Below are 16,399 nucleotides of genomic sequence, written 5' to 3' on the forward strand. Positions count from 1 at the left end.
TTTTTTTGAGCAGTGTATATTTTTTTTAAACAAAAATATTGTATTTTTAGCTGTTTGAAGCTGGTGTACAAAACCGAAAGTAAAAGACTCAAAAAACAAAACATGGAACAGATCTACCGCTTCTTAGACTTGCTTTCAATGAGCATTACAGAACTATAATAAACATGTGCATTTGGTTGGGTCGCCCAAAAGGTTACATATTGCAGCTTTAATATTGAGGGTTATAATGTGTTCAGTGCTGACAGAGAGGGTAGAGGTGGTGGAGTGGCCATTCTTATAAAACATATTTTCTCTGTTTCTTATTAACTGAAATCCATTTACCTCTGCCAACTTTTTTTGCTACTATCTTCAAGCCTTTGTCTTGGGAAAAATGTATCCATAACTATTATACGGGTCTATCGTCCTCCCTCGGCTAACCTTTGTGCACTTGAGGAGTTAACTAGTTGTCTTCTTTTACTAAATCAGAAGTTATTATCCTGGGTGACCTAAATTATGATTGGTAAATGCAGGCTTCAGACAATCTAAAAGACGTATAATGATGAAAAACCTGACTAAACCTAAACCAGCTGGTGACTAAGCCTACACGGCCCAACCCTAAAGATCCTTCAAAGTCAACTCTGATTGATCTTATTTTAACAAATACACCAGAGAAATATACATAGTATACAAAACATTAAGAACACCTACTCTTTCCATGACATAGACTGACCAGGGGAAAGCTATGATCCCTCATTGATGCCACATGTTAAATCCACTTCAATCAGTGGAGATGAAGGAGAGGAGACAGGTTAAAGAATGATTTTTAAGCCTTGAAACAATTGAGACATGGATCGTGTATGTGTGGGCAAGACAAAATATTTAAGTGAATTTGAACAAGGTATTATAGTAGGTGCCAGGCGCGCCTGTTTGTTTCAAGAACTGCAACGCTGCTTGGTTTGTCACGCTCAACAGATTCTCGTGTGTATCAAGAATTTGTAGAGTCCATGTTCTGACGAATTGAGGCTGTTCTGGGGTAAAAAGGGAGGTGCAACTCAATATTAAGAAGCTGTTGCTAATGTTTGGTATACTCAGTGTGTTTCTACTGGTGTCTTCACGCAAGAAACTAGAGACCATTACCCAGTTGTTTGTGTTAGAGATGTGAGAATACAAAAATCTGAGCCATGTGTCATCACAAAGAGGCTATTTAAAAACTTCAGTGAACAGGGTTTTTTACATGTGATCTTGATTATATTTCCGTTATCCCTGAACCTGATTCAGCTTTCAGCCTTTTTGCAGATGTCTTCAATACTATTGTGGATAATCATGGTCCCTTGAGATGGTTTGGGATGAGTTGGACCACAGAGTGAAGGAAAAGCAGCCAACAAGTGCTCAGCATATGTGGGAACTCCTTCAAGACTGTTGGAAAAGCATTCCAGGTGAAGCTGGTTCAGAGAATGCCAAGAGTGTGCAAAGCTGTCATCAAGTCAAAGGGTGGCTACTTTGAAGAATATAAAATGTATTTTTTATAAAACACTTTTTTGGTTATTACATGATTCCATTTGTGTTATTTCATAGTTTAGATGTCTTCACTATTATTCTACAATGTGGAACATAGTAAAAATAAACAAAAACCCTTGAATGAGTAGGTGTGTCCAAACTTTTGACTGGTACTGTATGTATTCATGTTTGCTGACCAATCAATCAAATGTATTTATAAAGCCCTTTTTACATGAGCAGATGTCACAAATTGCTTATACAGAAACCCAGCCTAAAACCCCAAACAGCAAGCAATGCAGATGTAGAAGTACAGTGGCTAGGAAAAACTCCCTTCAAAAGACATGAACCTAGGAAAAAACCCAGGCTCTGAGGGGTAGCCCGTCCTCTTTTGGTCGTGCCGGGTGGAAATTATAAGAGTACATGGCCATTAAAAGGCCAGATAGATGTTCAAACGTTCATAGATGACCAGCAGGGTCAAATAATAAACACAGTAGTTGTCGAGGGTGTAACAGGTCAGTACCTCAGAAGTAAATTTCAGTTGGCTTTCCATAGCTGAATACTCAGAGGTCGAGACAGCCGGTGCGGTAGAGAGGGAGAGAGCGAGGGCGAGAGAGGGTCGAAAACAGCAGGTCGGGGACAACGTATCACGTCCAGTGAACAGGTCAGCATTCCATAGCCGCACGCAGAACAGTTGAAACTGGAGCAGCAGCACGACAAGGTAGCACATCTGGTGAACAGGGCCAACCAGTTAGGATATAATCCCACCCAGTTTGCCAAAGCACAGCACCCACACCACTGAAGGGATATCAACAGATCACCAACTTACTACACTGAGACAAGGCTGAGTATAGCCCACAAAACTCTTGTCCACCACAAGAGCCAGAGGGGGCGAAAACCGGACAGGACTACACTCAATCATAAGACCTACAGAAGAGATGAGTAAAAACTTAAAGGTAGAGACCAAGTCTGCGTCTCTCACATTGATAGGCAGACCATTCCATAAAAATGGAGCTCTATAGGAGAAAGCCCTGCCTCCAGCTGTTTGCTTAGAAATTCTAGGGACAATAAGGAGGCCTGTGTATGGTGACCGTAGCGTACGTGTAGGTATGTACGGCAGGACCAAATCGGAGAGATAGGTAGGAACAAGTCCTTGTAATGCTTTGTAGGTTAGCAGTAAAACCTTGAAATCAGCCCTAGACTTAACAGGAAACCAGTGTAGAGAGGCTAGCACTGGAGTAATATGATATAATGTTTTTGTTCTAGTCAAGATTCTAGCTGCCATATTTAGTGAAGTTAATTTAGTGCTTTATCCAGATAGATGGAGAGTAGAGCATTGCAGTAGTCTAATCTAGAAGAGACAAAAGCATGGATTAATTTTTGAGAAAAAGTTTCAGATTTTTGCAATATTAGGAAGATGTAAAAATCCTGCCCTTGAAATATTCTTGATATGTTCGTCAAAAGAAAGATCAGGGTCCAGAGTAACACAGAGGACCTTCACAGTTTTATTTGAGACGACCCAATTTAATTGTCAGATCAAACAGCAGATCTCTTTGTATCTTAGGACCTAGCACAAGCATCTCTGTTTTGTCTAAGTTTAAAAGTGAAAAATTTTCCGCCATCCACTTCCTCATGTCTGAAACACAGGCTTGTGTCGTCCGCATAGCAATGAAAGTTGACATTGTGTTTCCGAATGACATCACCAAGAGGTAGAATATATGGTGAAAACAACAGTTGTCCTAAAACCTTGAGGAACACCAAAACTTACCATTGATTTGTCAGAGGACAAACCATCCACAGAGACAAACTGATAACTTTCCGACAGATAAAATCTAAACCAGGCAAGAACTTGTCTGTGTGGACCAATTAGGGTTTCCAATCTCTCCAAAAGAATGTGATCGATGGTGTCAAAAGTGGCACTAAGGTCTAGGAGCACGAGGACAGATCCAGAGCCTTGGTCTGACGCCATTAAAAGGTAATTTACCACCTTCATGAGTGCATTCTCAGTACTATGATGTGGTCGAAAACCAGACAGGAGCGTTTTGTATACATTATTTGTCTTCAGGAAGGCAGTGGCAACAGCTTTTTCTCACATTTTTGAGAGGAAATGGAGATTCGATATAGGCCGATAGTAAAAAAATAAATAATAATTGGCTTTTGCAGGAGAGGCTCTACGGAGTTTGGTATACATCCAAAGGATAGGGAGATGTTTATTATGTTCAACATAGGAGGGTCAAGCACAGGAAGTAGCTCTTTCAGTAGTTTAGTTGGAATAGGGTCCAGTAGGCAGCTGGAAGGTTTAGAGGCCATTAATATTTTTGTGAATGTGTTGAGAGATACAGGATTAAACAATCCTATGTCCTGGCAGTTCTGGGTATTACGAAAAGGTTAAATTTAGATCATTGATTAGGTGGTTAACTAATTTTTGTACTCTGAAGACTTTGGGTAGGTGGAGGGAGTCTGGAAGGGCATTTAGGAATCTTTGGGTTGTCAGAGAATTTATATCGCAGCTTTTGATAATCTTTGGTTGGGGTTAGAGCAGATTATTTGTTGCGATTTCAAACGTAATAACATGGTGGTCCGATAGTCCAAGATTATGAGGAAAAACATTTAGATCCACAATATTTATTCCACGGGACAAATCTAGATCCAGGGTGTGACTATGGCAATGTGTAGGTTTGGAGACATGTTGGAAGTGATTGAGTAGGCTGCATAGATTTCATGACTAGAAGCTTAAAAGGCGAAAACGCAGTCATGTTTTTCCCGTAAATTCAAATTTGAGGTCATACATTTTAGCAACACCTTCGCCTTTATGGGATGTGCAGGGGGATATGGCCACTAGTGTAACCAGGAGGAGAGTCCTCATTTAACACAGTAAATTCAAATCAAATCAAATTTTAATTGTCACATGCGCTGAATACAACAGCACCTTAGGGTGAAATGCTTACTTACAAGCCCTTAACCAACAATGCAGTTTTAAGAAAATACCCCCCCAAAAAGTATGAGATAAGAATGGCAAATAATTAAAGAGCAGCTGTAAATAACAATAGCGAAGCTATATACAGGGAGACCGGTACAGAGTCAATGTGCGGGGGCACCGGTGTCGAGATAATTGAGGTAATATGTACATGTAGGTAGAGTTATTAAAATGATGACTATGTATAGATAATAACAGAGAGTAGCAGCAGAGTAGAGGGGGGGGGGGGAATAGTCTGGGTAGCCATTTGATTAGCTGTTCAGGAGCCTTATGGCTTGGGGATAGAAGCAGTTTAGAAGCCTCTTGGACCTAGACTTGGCGCTCCGGTACCGCTTGCCGTGCGATAGCAGAGAGAACAGTCTATGTCTAGGGTGGCTGGAGTCTTTTCCAATTCTTAAGGCCTTCCTCTGACACCGCCTTGTATAGAGATGGCAGGAAGCTTGGCCCGGTGATGTACTGGACCGTACGCACTACCCTCTGTAGTGCCTTGTGGTCGGAGGCCGAGCAGTTGCCATACCAGGCAGTAATGCAACCAGTCAGGATGCTCTCGATGGTACAGCTGTAAAACCTTTTGAGGATCTGAGGACCCATGCCAAATCTTTTCAGTCTCCTGAGAGGGAATATGTTTTGTTGTGCCCTCTTCAGAACTGTCTTGGTGTGCTTGGACCATGTTAGTTTGTTGGTGATGTGGACGCCAAGGAAATTGAAGCTCTCAACCTGCTCCATTACAGCCCCGTCGATGAGAATGGGGGTGTGTTCGGTCCTCCTCTTCCTGTAGTCCACAATCATCTCCTTTATCTTGATCACGTTGAGGGAGAGGTTGCTGTCCTTGCACCACACAGTCAGGTCGCTGACCTCTCTCCCTATAGGCTGTCTCATCGTTGTTTGTGGTCAGGCCTACCACTGTTGTGTCATCAGCAAACTTGATGATGGTGTTGGAGTCGTGCCTGGCCGTACAGTCATGAGTGAACAGGGAGTACAGGAGGGGATTGAGCACGCACCCCTGAGGGGCCCCTGTGTTGAGGATCAGCGTGGCAGATGTGTTGTTACCTACCCTTACCACCTGGGGGTGGCCCGTCAGGAAGTCCAGGATCCAGTTGCAGAAGGAGGTGTTTAGTCCCAGGGGCCTTAGCTTAACGATGAGCTTTGAGGGCACTATGGTGTTGAACGCTGCACTGCAGTAAATTAATAGCATTCTCACATAGGTGTTCCCTTTTTCCAGGTGTGAAAGGGCAGTGTGGAGTGCAATAGAGATTGCATCATCTGTCTATCTGTTGGTGCGGTATGTAAATTGGAGTGGGTCTAGGGTTTCTGGGATAATGGTGTTGATGTGAGCCATGATCAGCCTTTCAAAGCATTTCATGGCTACAGACGTAAGTGCTACGGGTCGGTAGTCATTTAGGCAGGTTACCTTAGTGTTTTGGGCACAGGGACTATGGTGGTCTGCTTGAAACATGTTGGTATTACAGACTCAGACAGGGAGAGGTTGAAAATGTCTGTGAAGACACTTGCCAATTGGTCAGCGCATGCTCAGAGTACACATCCTGGTAATCCGTCTGGCTCTGTGGCCTTGTGAATGTTGACCTGTTTAAAGGTCTTACTCACATCGGATGCGGATGGCGTAATCACACAGTCGTCCGGAACAGCTGATGCTCTCATGCATGTTTCAGTGTAACTTGCCTCAAAGCGAGCATAGAAGTTATTTCGCTCGTCTGGTAGGCTCGTGTCACTGGGCAGCTCTCGGCCATGCTTCCCTTTGTAGTCTGTAATAGTTTGCAAACCCTGTCACATCCGATGAGCGTCGTAGCCGGTGTAGTAGGATTCAATCTTAGTCCTGTATTGAAGCTTTGCCTGTTTGATGGTTTGTCAGAGGGCATAGCGGGATATCTTATAAGCTTCCGGGTTAGAGTCCCACTCCTTGAAAGCGGCAGCTCTACCCTTTATCTCAGTGCGGATGTTGCCTGTAATCCATGAGGACGGACGTCCTTGATGCACTTATTGATAAAGCCAGTGACTGATGTGGTGTACTTCTCAATGCCATCGGAAGAGTCCCTGAACATATTCCAGTCTGTGCTTTTTCCCCCTGTAGTTTAGCATCTGCTTCATCTGACCACTTTTTAATAGACCGAGTCACTGGTGCTTCCTGCTTTAATTTTTGCTTGTAAGCAGGAATCAGGAGGATAGAATTATGGTCAGATTTGCCAAATGGATGGCGAGGGAGAGCTTTGTACGTGTCTCTATGTGTGGAGTAAAGTTGTCTGGAATTTTTTTCCCTCTGGTTGCACATTTATCATGCTGATAGAAATTAGGTAAAACTGATTTAAGTTTCCCTGCATTAAAGTCCCCGGCCACTAGGAGAGCCACCTCTGGATGAGCGTTTTCCTGTTTGCTTATGGCGGTATACAGCTCATTGAGTGCGGTTTTAGTGCCAGGATCGGTCTGTGGTGGTATGTAGACAGCTACCAAAAATACAGATGAAAACTCTCTAGGTAGATAGTGTGGTCTACAGCTTATCATGAGACACTTAACCTCGAGACTTCCTTAGATATTGTGTACCAGCTGTAGTTTACGTATATGCATAGGCCCCCGCCCCGTGTCTTACCAGAGGCTGCTGTTCTATCCTGCCGATATAGTTAATAACCCGCCAGCTGTATGTTCTTAATGTCGTTGTTCAGCCACGACTCGGTTAAACACAAGATATTACAGTTTTTAATGTCCCATTGGTAGGATATATGTGCTTACAGTTCGTCCCATTTATTTTCCAGCGATTGAACGGGACGGAAGGCAAAGGCTGATTAGTTACTCGTCGCCATGATCGTCACCTGATCCTCACAAGGCAAAATCTCTGTTTCCTTCTTCAGCGAATGACGGGGATCTGGGCCTGGTCGGGTATCTGTAGGGTATCCCTCCCGTCCGACTCATTGAAGAAAAACTCTTTGTTTAATCTGAGGTGAGTAATCGCAGACTTGAGCCATGCTTCAGTCAGGCCAATCACATTAAGGTCACATCAAGGTAATGATCAGTGATTAGTTCATTGACTATGACTGCCTTGGAAGTAAGGGATCTAGCATTACATAATCCTATTTTGAGATGTGAGATATTATCACAATCAGTGGCGACCCGTCATTCATGGCAAGCCCCACCTGTTTAGCAAAAAAGCAAATATATAGAGATATTTTATTGCCTGTTTTGCATGTTATTTTGGCATTAATACTTGTCCCATATCAGTTTGCAAACAATTTAAAATAGCTTCATACAAACATGGTCTCTTTTTTGCTTTCTTGAGTAAAGCAGCTCCAAAATGCAGGTGTTTCATCCTAGCTCAGTGCTTTCTGTGGTGGTGGTGGGGCAGCCAGTGGAAAATACGGAGCGTAGTGGTTGGTAATGTTCTCTAGTTGCGTAGTGATTGGCTCAGTGTTTTGCCACTCATGGGGACACTACGTCACCGCAAAATCTATGGAGAGAGCTCAAAAATTGAAGCCCCTTGAGTGCTGCCATAGAGTTACATTATAAGTGCCCATCCAAGAAGGCTCAAGGTCATTGGCCACAGATAAAATGATGTCAAATCACATTATATCTACCGTAGCTTTGATGGACTGAGGCATCCCGAGTGGGGCAGTGGTCTAAGGCACTGCATCGCAGTGCTAGCTGTGCCACTAGAGATTCTGGGTTCGAGTCCAGGCTCTGTTGCAGCCGGTCGCGACTGGGAGACCGATGGGGCGGCGCATAATTTGCCCAGCATCGTCCTGGTTAGGGGAGGGTTTGGCCGGCAGGGATTTCCTTGTCCTATCGCGTACTAGCGACTCCTGTGGCGGGCCGTGCGCAGTGCACGCAGACACAGTTGCCAGTTGTACAGTGTTTCCTCCGACACATTGGTGCGGCTGGCTTCCGGTTTAAGTGGACATTGTGTCAATAAGCAGTTCGGCTTGGTTGGGTTGTGTTTCGGGGGACGCCCGGCTCTCGACCTTCGCCTCTCCAGAGTACGTACGGGAGTTGCAGCAATGAGACAAGACTGTAACTACCAATTGGATACCATGAAAAAGGGGTATAAAAAAAAGCTTTGATGGAATGATCTGGTCAACATCATACTTTCAAAATCTTATCTAGCAAGCTAGACAAGCAGTCATCATCGTGAATCACGTCGACAATCTACTGGCAAATCCTTTTCAATCCTTGTCATATGAAGAGAAAGTATAGATAAAATGTATCCGTGCTCATCGGCCATTGGACAAGTTCAACAATGAGTGGTTTGGAAGGAATCAGTGGCGGTTAACTGCAAGCGTTACTAAAGCCAATCACTAGTGTGCTATTCAGTGGAGTGGGATGTGGTCCAAGTCTGGGTGTAAAAGGGTCTCTTTTCCAAGCTTAAAAGGATAAACATTCAAGCTGTCAATCCAGCATGATTTCTGTCGGGTTCAAAACAACTGGAAATTTGGAACTGGGAAATCTCAGACTTCAATGAGTTCAAGACACCTGGGAACTCAGAAAAAAAGAGCTCAGACTGGGAAAATACGTTTTGAACGGTCATCCAACTCATCCAAGAATTCCAAGTCGGGAACTCAGGCCTCTTTCTAGAGCTCTGACCTGAAGATCACTGATGTCATGATTCAACCTTGTTTTCCCCCCCAGTTGTCTTGAAAGCACCATAAATCCAGAGAATGCCAGACCTTGATGACAAAATTTGCCCAGAAGGACAGCCGCACAAGTGAGCTGTTCAAGTGAGCAAGGCACAACAAGGTGAGTCCAAAAATGTATTGTATGCTGCTGCATAAATGATGTAATATGCCAGGGAGATATGTATACTGTAGCTAAGAAAGTAATAGTAAGTGTATGTTGTGTAGTAAGCTGTTAGCAGCCTATGTGCCTCACCCTAATTGTTTGGTCACTTTCTCCCTATAGCCTGTTTTAGAGAAATGTAATCATCGAATATTGTAAGAGTTTTCATTGCCTGCTTATATGCCCCCTTTATTTATCCTACGGTTCTGACTTGGTGTACAGGGAGAATACTGTAAGAACAGCCCATATTCTGAATTCTGTTGCTGTACATTTCAAAAGTGCTGAACAAATAGTTATATTGACTATGTCCGTCCTAGCTCGCTCATTATGTCTTAATCGAAATTACGGATTGCCTCTAATCTGTTCGTTGTCCCCTTATGCCATAGTTTGTACATCCTAATTGTCAGTAGAAACCACATTTGTTTAAGCAAGTCAGCCATATCAGCTATGTTTCGTTTTTTTAAGGCAGTAAATCAGGCTGAATGAACTGTTTTGGTGCCAGACAAGGCTCCACTGATAACCAGGTGTAGCAGTGGTAAGGATTCAATCCATGGTGCTGAAAAGAAAGCTCCGCTGTTGGGACAGTTTTATGTAGGCCCTAACAGTTTGTGGGCACCGTTTGAAACCGTTACAGTGCAATTCATGTATTGTTTAGTGTTGTGTAGTGGCTTTGCTGGCATCTAAACATTTTTTTGTTTGTTTGCCCCACCAAGATTTACATGCTAAAATCTCCACTGATCACAATCTCTTTCAATAACGACAGGAACGGAGGAGGTATTTTATCCAGTGAGATTGCTAAGGCCAACACTGCCATGTTAAGTTTTGTCCGACCTAGACCGAGGCACAGACACTGTCTCAATAAAAAGTTGAGCTGACTGCACTAGTGGCAGACTCAACTAAGCTGGCAGGCTGGCCGGCACCCTATCTCATTGTGACCTTAGATGAAGAAAAAAAAAACATTTGATCACATAAAAAAGGTAACTGTAATAAAACGGTGAAAATGTGTAAACGCAAAATTAGTGAAATGAAAGTGGCCTAACTTTAGCAGGGACTCTTGTCACTAACGCCCCAGACTGTATTTGCTAGTACCTGACTTGGATGTAAACAACACAAGGTCATAGCCAAAGATACAGTATTTATAGATTTCCTTCAGGGAACGCCTCCTCTGTGAAGTGCGCATGTACACAAACCTTACACTCCTTCTAAACAACGCTATTTTTTAAGACTTTGGGAAAGCGTCAAGTCTATAAAACTTAATGCATTGTGTTCGTAAAAGATTTTAGTTTTGGGAACAGAAAATGTATTGAGATCAGATGTTTCATCGATGAGAAAATTTGCAGAATGTCGACACAGTTTCACCCAGTTCCATCCTCTCCCACGACCTGCCACTGGACTTCCTCTCTCTACCATATTTGGTGGTGAGAAAACGTTCTGAACGGATGCTTCAGCTTTATAGCCTTTGTGGCGTGTCTGTGTTGCCCATTCTGTCTGTGCCATAGCTAACTACGGCAAGTAAAATGGGTCAATGCTAGGTATTTTTTTTGTACACGCTTTCTGCACTGTCAGTGTCAACGTTTGGTTGTTGGGCCGAGTTGCTGGGAACAAACAATAATGATGTCGGAGCAGGAGGCTCTGAAGTGCTCCAATGCAAGAAATCGTGGAGGAACGCAGCGGGTTGAAGGGAAACTGCGAGCCAGTGTTGAAAAGGGAGATTACTATGAGGCTCACCAGATGTACAGAACCTTATTTTTTAGGTAAGAAATTTCAATTTTCGTTAGCCCGGTGAGATTATTAGTTCGCTTTTGGGCCTCCCCTTTCCAGACCGTTCTACTTGTTAACCTTGCTGCCTACATTTTAGTGTATGATTGGTATATTCAAGGTACTGCCCCACCCACTAGGGTCAGTCCTTCTTTTTGTTTGGACAGTTTTTTGCGTCAATCACTCCAAGTCACAAAATGGGACACAGCATGCGAGCTAGCCTAGCTAATGTCGCAATATACGCTAGCTAACTAGCCAGTCCATCTCGTTTTTCTAACTAGTTCCCCATAAGTGTACGTTTTGTTTAGTAAAGATACCGTTCACTGACCTGACACACTGATAATCAGACTGTCATCTCCAGCCCAGTAACAATCATGTCAGATACAAGTAGTAGCTAACGCTAGCTGGCTATCTAGCTATCGCGCTAACTAGAGTGTGTGTAGTTAGCCAACGTGAGCAAGCTAGTTTGTTTTAGCTAACTTACATGTCCTAACCAGCTAACGTTAGCTAGCTAGTCGTCTTTGCTACACATGCACAATCAATTTAGCTATGGGTGTTGGTATTGCCCATGGTTCCTAACCTTCCATCACTATTTTAATAGCGATGGTGTCATCAGTCATTGGGTGTAATTCATTCACTTACTGTTGTACTTCAATGTTTTTGACTGTCATGACAGGTAGCCTAACTTCACATGAGAACTGTGTGTGCCTAGTAACTGACAGTTAACTGTGATTTACTGTCGTGTATTGAGAAATGTTGGTCCAGTGACTGAGTATTACTTTTCAGCCCTCGTTATTAGGCAGGGGGACTACCACACTAACATTCATACTGTCACTCGGCTGATCTAAAAAGGGCTTTATAAATGCATTTGATTGATACTGTCACTTGCTTAGCCTGGCTTGAATTCAGTTTGTAAGTGACATGACATTTGCCATCTCTGTTTGACACAGGTATATTTCACAGGCAAAGCACACCGATGCCAGGGAGTTGATGTACAATGGCGCCCAGCTCTTCTTCAGCTACAACCAGGTATAAGAAGTCATGACGCTGGGTCATTTGTTGCATTTCGGCCACTTTTGTGGCATTGGCTATAGCAATTTTAATTATCCACAGCTGAACAGTTGGGAGTTCTGTGGCAAATGACAGGTTTTTGTCATCCACAGCTTAACAGTGCTGCAGACCTGTCAATGTTGGTGCTAGAGTCTTTGGAGAAATCCGAGGCAAAGGTGGAGGACGAAGACTTAGGTGAGCTAACGTGTGTGTGTGTATATATAATGAATTGTAGTTAAACAGTATAAACACAGTTAGTGTCAGTGTGCCGTAGTCGCTGTGTTAAGCTCCTCTGGGTTGTAATTTCAGAGCACCTGGCTAAGCTGTTTAGTTTGATGGACCCCAACTCCCCAGAGAGAGTAGCATTTGTGTCCCGTGCACTCAAGTGGTCCACAGGTGGCTCGGGGAAGCTGGGCGCCCCCAAACTGCATCAGCTCCTAGCAGTCACCTTGTGGAAAGGTATTCAGTAGAAAACTATGAACATTAAACTGCAAGGATATCATTTTCATGTTTCCCTGAACAGAGGTTGAATATGATATAATTATATCTGTTTAGAGCAAAACTACAGTGAGTCTCGCTACCACTTCTTGCACTCCTCTGATGGAGAGGGATGTGCCCAGATGCTGGTGGAGTACTCGGCGCAGCGGGGGTTTCGCAGCGAGGTGGACATGTTTGTGGCACAGGCCGTCCTGCAGTAAGTCTCTGTCTCCCTGCACCCTGATCCGTTTTCAATCTGTCAACAAAAGCTGCTTGTTCTGCTGTTGAATCGCTTGTTCACCTCTGCCCCTCCCTCTTCCTGCTCAGGTTCCTCTGTTTAAAGAACAAAAACAGTGCGTCTGTAGTTTTCAGCACATATACACAGAAACACCCCTCAATAGAGAAGGATCCTCCCTTTGTGCAGCCCTTACTCAACTTTATCTGGTTTCTCTTGCTGGCAGTGGATGGGTAAGGCCTTATTTATCCAACTACCAAAACCTTCAGGGAATTAAACACATTGTTTTTCCAGGTTCTCATAAATGTGCCTCAACTTTTTGTGTTCTCCTCTGCAGAGGAAAATTAACAGTGTTCACGGTGCTATGTGAGCAGTATCAGCCTTCCCTGAAGAGGGACCCTATGTATAATGAGGTGAGCTTGACCCTTTAATGAGTGTTCCTCATGTAGCATTGTAACTCGGCATGGTGTCTAATGATTTTTCCCCCCTTCTCCTGTTACATTGACTGCCTGCTGCATCAGTATCTCGACAGGATAGGACAGCTTTTCTTCGGGGTGCCACCCAAACAGTCTTCATCATATGGTGGATTGCTAGGTAAGTGCTTGTGACTGTCATCTCTTAAATACCAGGCATGACCTAAGCAGTATTTTTGCAAACTCATTCTGATCACCATTGAAAGCTGCTTGGTGAAACGGTATGTTTGTGTTTCATTCAAGTGTGTTCTGTATCTGTCAGGAAACCTGTTGAACAGCCTGATGGGCTCAGGTGAGGATGAGGAGGGAGAGGAAGCACAGGAGCACGGCAGCCCCATCGAGCTGGACTGAGAGCACAGGGTAGTGCAAGGCTGACCCCCCCCCCCCTCTACATCCAACAAGAACCCGAACAAAGAGCAGGCCAAACTATCCCCCTCAGCACTGCCTGGACTGCGCCAAAATGCAAATTCCTTCCGTTTGAGTTATGTTATAATTGTATTTTTTTGTCGTTTTTGTTTCTTAGTTTTGGACAATTTTCTGTGTAGGTTTGTTTCTTTAAAAAGGATAAGAGAGCAACTGCAATCCTTCCTTCCCTGGACTTATTTTCTCTCATCCACAGGGGCAGAAAAGATTCAACAATGGCTGCGTATTCATTTCAGTCAAAGTTCAACTCGTTAAATAACACGGCAGCCTGGGATACAACAACAAAGAAACCCTTTTCATTCTAGGGAGTGCTGCTTTTTCTCCTCATACCATGCATCTTCCACAGGTGCAGGTAGTAATTTGTATTAAATAATTACTATAAACAACTTGTAATGTGGTAGCTGCATGGTGTAGAGAGACGTACCTGTCAGGCATCGTACACCTGGCTGAAAGCTAAAGCCGGACTTGACCACTACTCATAATCCAAATGGAAGATTACGTGTGTTTAAGTCGACAGGAGTAGACGGGTAGATGGCACCTCATGGTAATGGCTCGAGTGGAATGGTATCAAACACATGGTTTCTATGTGTTTGCCATTCCATTAGTGCTGTTCCAGCCATCATTAGGAGTCATCCTACCCTCAGCAACCGCCACTGGTAGATGGGTATGCTCAGGTCATATACCTGGGTGGGTGTGTGTTAAATGTGTTTGGCATGCTCATGTGAATGTGAATCCGTTACGTTGAAGTCTTCTAATACATTGCCACCTCCCCGATACATTGTCAGATTGAGTTGGTGACTGCGCTATTTTTGTCGGTCCAGATGTTTGACTGAGACCAGAAAAAACTAAGAAGATTTAAAAATACTAAGATAAAAACAAAAAAAATCCCAGCCTATTGTGGAATTATATTGTCGATATCCAGAAGCTTAATTATTAATCTCACAGGGTTTGGTTTAAATATACCCCAGTATCCAACATGAAGACTCCTTTTACGTGTATAGAGAGAGTATACAGTGGTTGTTTAAGCCAGTTCTTTGACATTTTCCACTGCTAACTTACTGTATGTGTTTTGGTAATTTCTTGAATTCATGTTTAAGAAGAGTGGTGAAAGGTCTTAGGGGTTCTTATCTATTTTGGAATTATAACGGCTATAAATACTCTCACGTGACTCTTCCAAGCTAACAGACACATCCTTCAGGTATTGTTATTATAAAGTTACATCTTTGATAATAGCCATGATGTCCATAAGTGTTACTACTTTAACATATGTCATTTTGCAGACATTTTTATCCAAATCTACTTAGTCATGCGTGTGTACATTTTACGTAAGGGTGATTCCAGCAGTAGAACCCACTACCCAGGCTTTTCTAGCGTGTTGCTCTACCAACTGAGCCACAAAGGATCACTACAAATATCTCAGCTTAAAAAAATAAGTTAATACCATTGGTTACATCATTATTCAATGCACTAACTCAACAAGATCAGTTGCCTGGATAGCATTAAAGGCCTGCATATATATTATTCCTCCTGGTGTGTGAGTCGTATGTACGGTAATGCGCAGAATATTTAGGGAACGCTACCGGAGTTGAGGGGTATGTGTGATCAAAGGCTTTTTAGACAGACTGGGGCTCTGGCAAGCAAGCCAGCATGTTGAACATAACATTTGGTTTTTGATAATTTCATTTGAATGCAAATGGGGGTTGTTTGCCTTTTAAATGATTCACTACTTGAGTAAATAAACACAAATGGTGATAGCTTCTCTGTCCTCAGTCTTTTTAAAGAGTGCTGTGCTTGAATGAGTTGGTTGCTTTCAGAGGAGCCAAAACAAATACCCCAATATCACGATTTAGTTTTTTTCAATCATGTATGTTCAGACATTATTACAATAATATGCAGAATGGAGAAATATCAGTTCAGTAGAAATACACAAGTATACATTCATTTGAAATGGAGTAAAGTTTAACGGCACTGTATGAATCGGTTATCTATAATGTTAGTTTATGGTGTAGTAAGGAGCTTTTCCTATCTAGGATCAGTCTAGACTTGAAGAGGGAGTGTCATATCAATCTGGCAATTAATTGATCAATTGATGTAACTTATTGGCTGGAGGCAACCAACCTAGTTTACTAGGTCCAAATGAAATACTGAAAATGTTAAATCTGTAAGTGTACAGTCCTCCAGGGGCCTAGTTGACACCTAGTGGGCACTAAACAGATGCAGTTTTAAGGTGAGACAATCCCTACAGGGGATGTACAGTGTCTTCAGAAAGTATTCATACCCATTGACTTATTCAGCCTGAATTCAAAATTGATTTAAAAAAAAAAATGTCTCACCCATCTACACACATACCTCAGAATGACAAAGTGAAAACATGTTTTTAGAAATGTTTGCTAATTTATTGAAAATTAAATACAGGTATCTAATTTACATAGTTATTCACACCCCTGAGTTGATACTTTGTAGAAGCACCTTTGGCAGCAATTACAGCTGTCAGTCTTTCTGGGTAAGTCTCTTAAGAGCTTTCCACACTTGGATTGTGCAACATTTGCCCATTATTTTCAAAATTCTTAAAGCTCTGTCAAATTGGTTGTTGATCATTGCTAAACAACCATTTTCAGGTCTTGTAGATTTAAGTCAAAACTGTAACTAGGCCACTCAGGAACATTCACTGTCTTCTTGGTAAGCAACTCCAGTGTAGATTTGGCCTTCTGTTTTAGGTTATTGTCCTGCTGAAAGGTGAATTAATCTCCCAGTGTC

The 16,399-nt window shown here is 42.8% G+C and overlaps 1 protein-coding gene across 1 annotated transcript; it reads left to right on the forward strand.

The window, feature by feature from the left end:
- Positions 1-10,414: 10,414 nt before the first annotated feature.
- LOC129834600 (Golgi to ER traffic protein 4 homolog) lies at positions 10,415-15,396 on the forward strand. The gene is made up of 9 exons (XM_055899775.1): positions 10,415-10,980; positions 11,935-12,013; positions 12,148-12,229; positions 12,344-12,493; positions 12,590-12,728; positions 12,839-12,979; positions 13,084-13,159; positions 13,268-13,340; positions 13,482-15,396. Exons 1-9 carry the CDS (start codon positions 10,838-10,840, stop codon positions 13,568-13,570), a joined length of 972 nt encoding a protein of 323 aa, XP_055755750.1. The 5' UTR covers positions 10,415-10,837; the 3' UTR covers positions 13,571-15,396.
- The last annotated feature ends 1,003 nt before the right edge of the window (positions 15,397-16,399 follow it).

Source organism: Salvelinus fontinalis, chromosome 1, assembly GCF_029448725.1.
Source record: "Salvelinus fontinalis isolate EN_2023a chromosome 1, ASM2944872v1, whole genome shotgun sequence".
In the NCBI taxonomy this organism is placed as follows: domain Eukaryota; kingdom Metazoa; phylum Chordata; class Actinopteri; order Salmoniformes; family Salmonidae; genus Salvelinus; species Salvelinus fontinalis.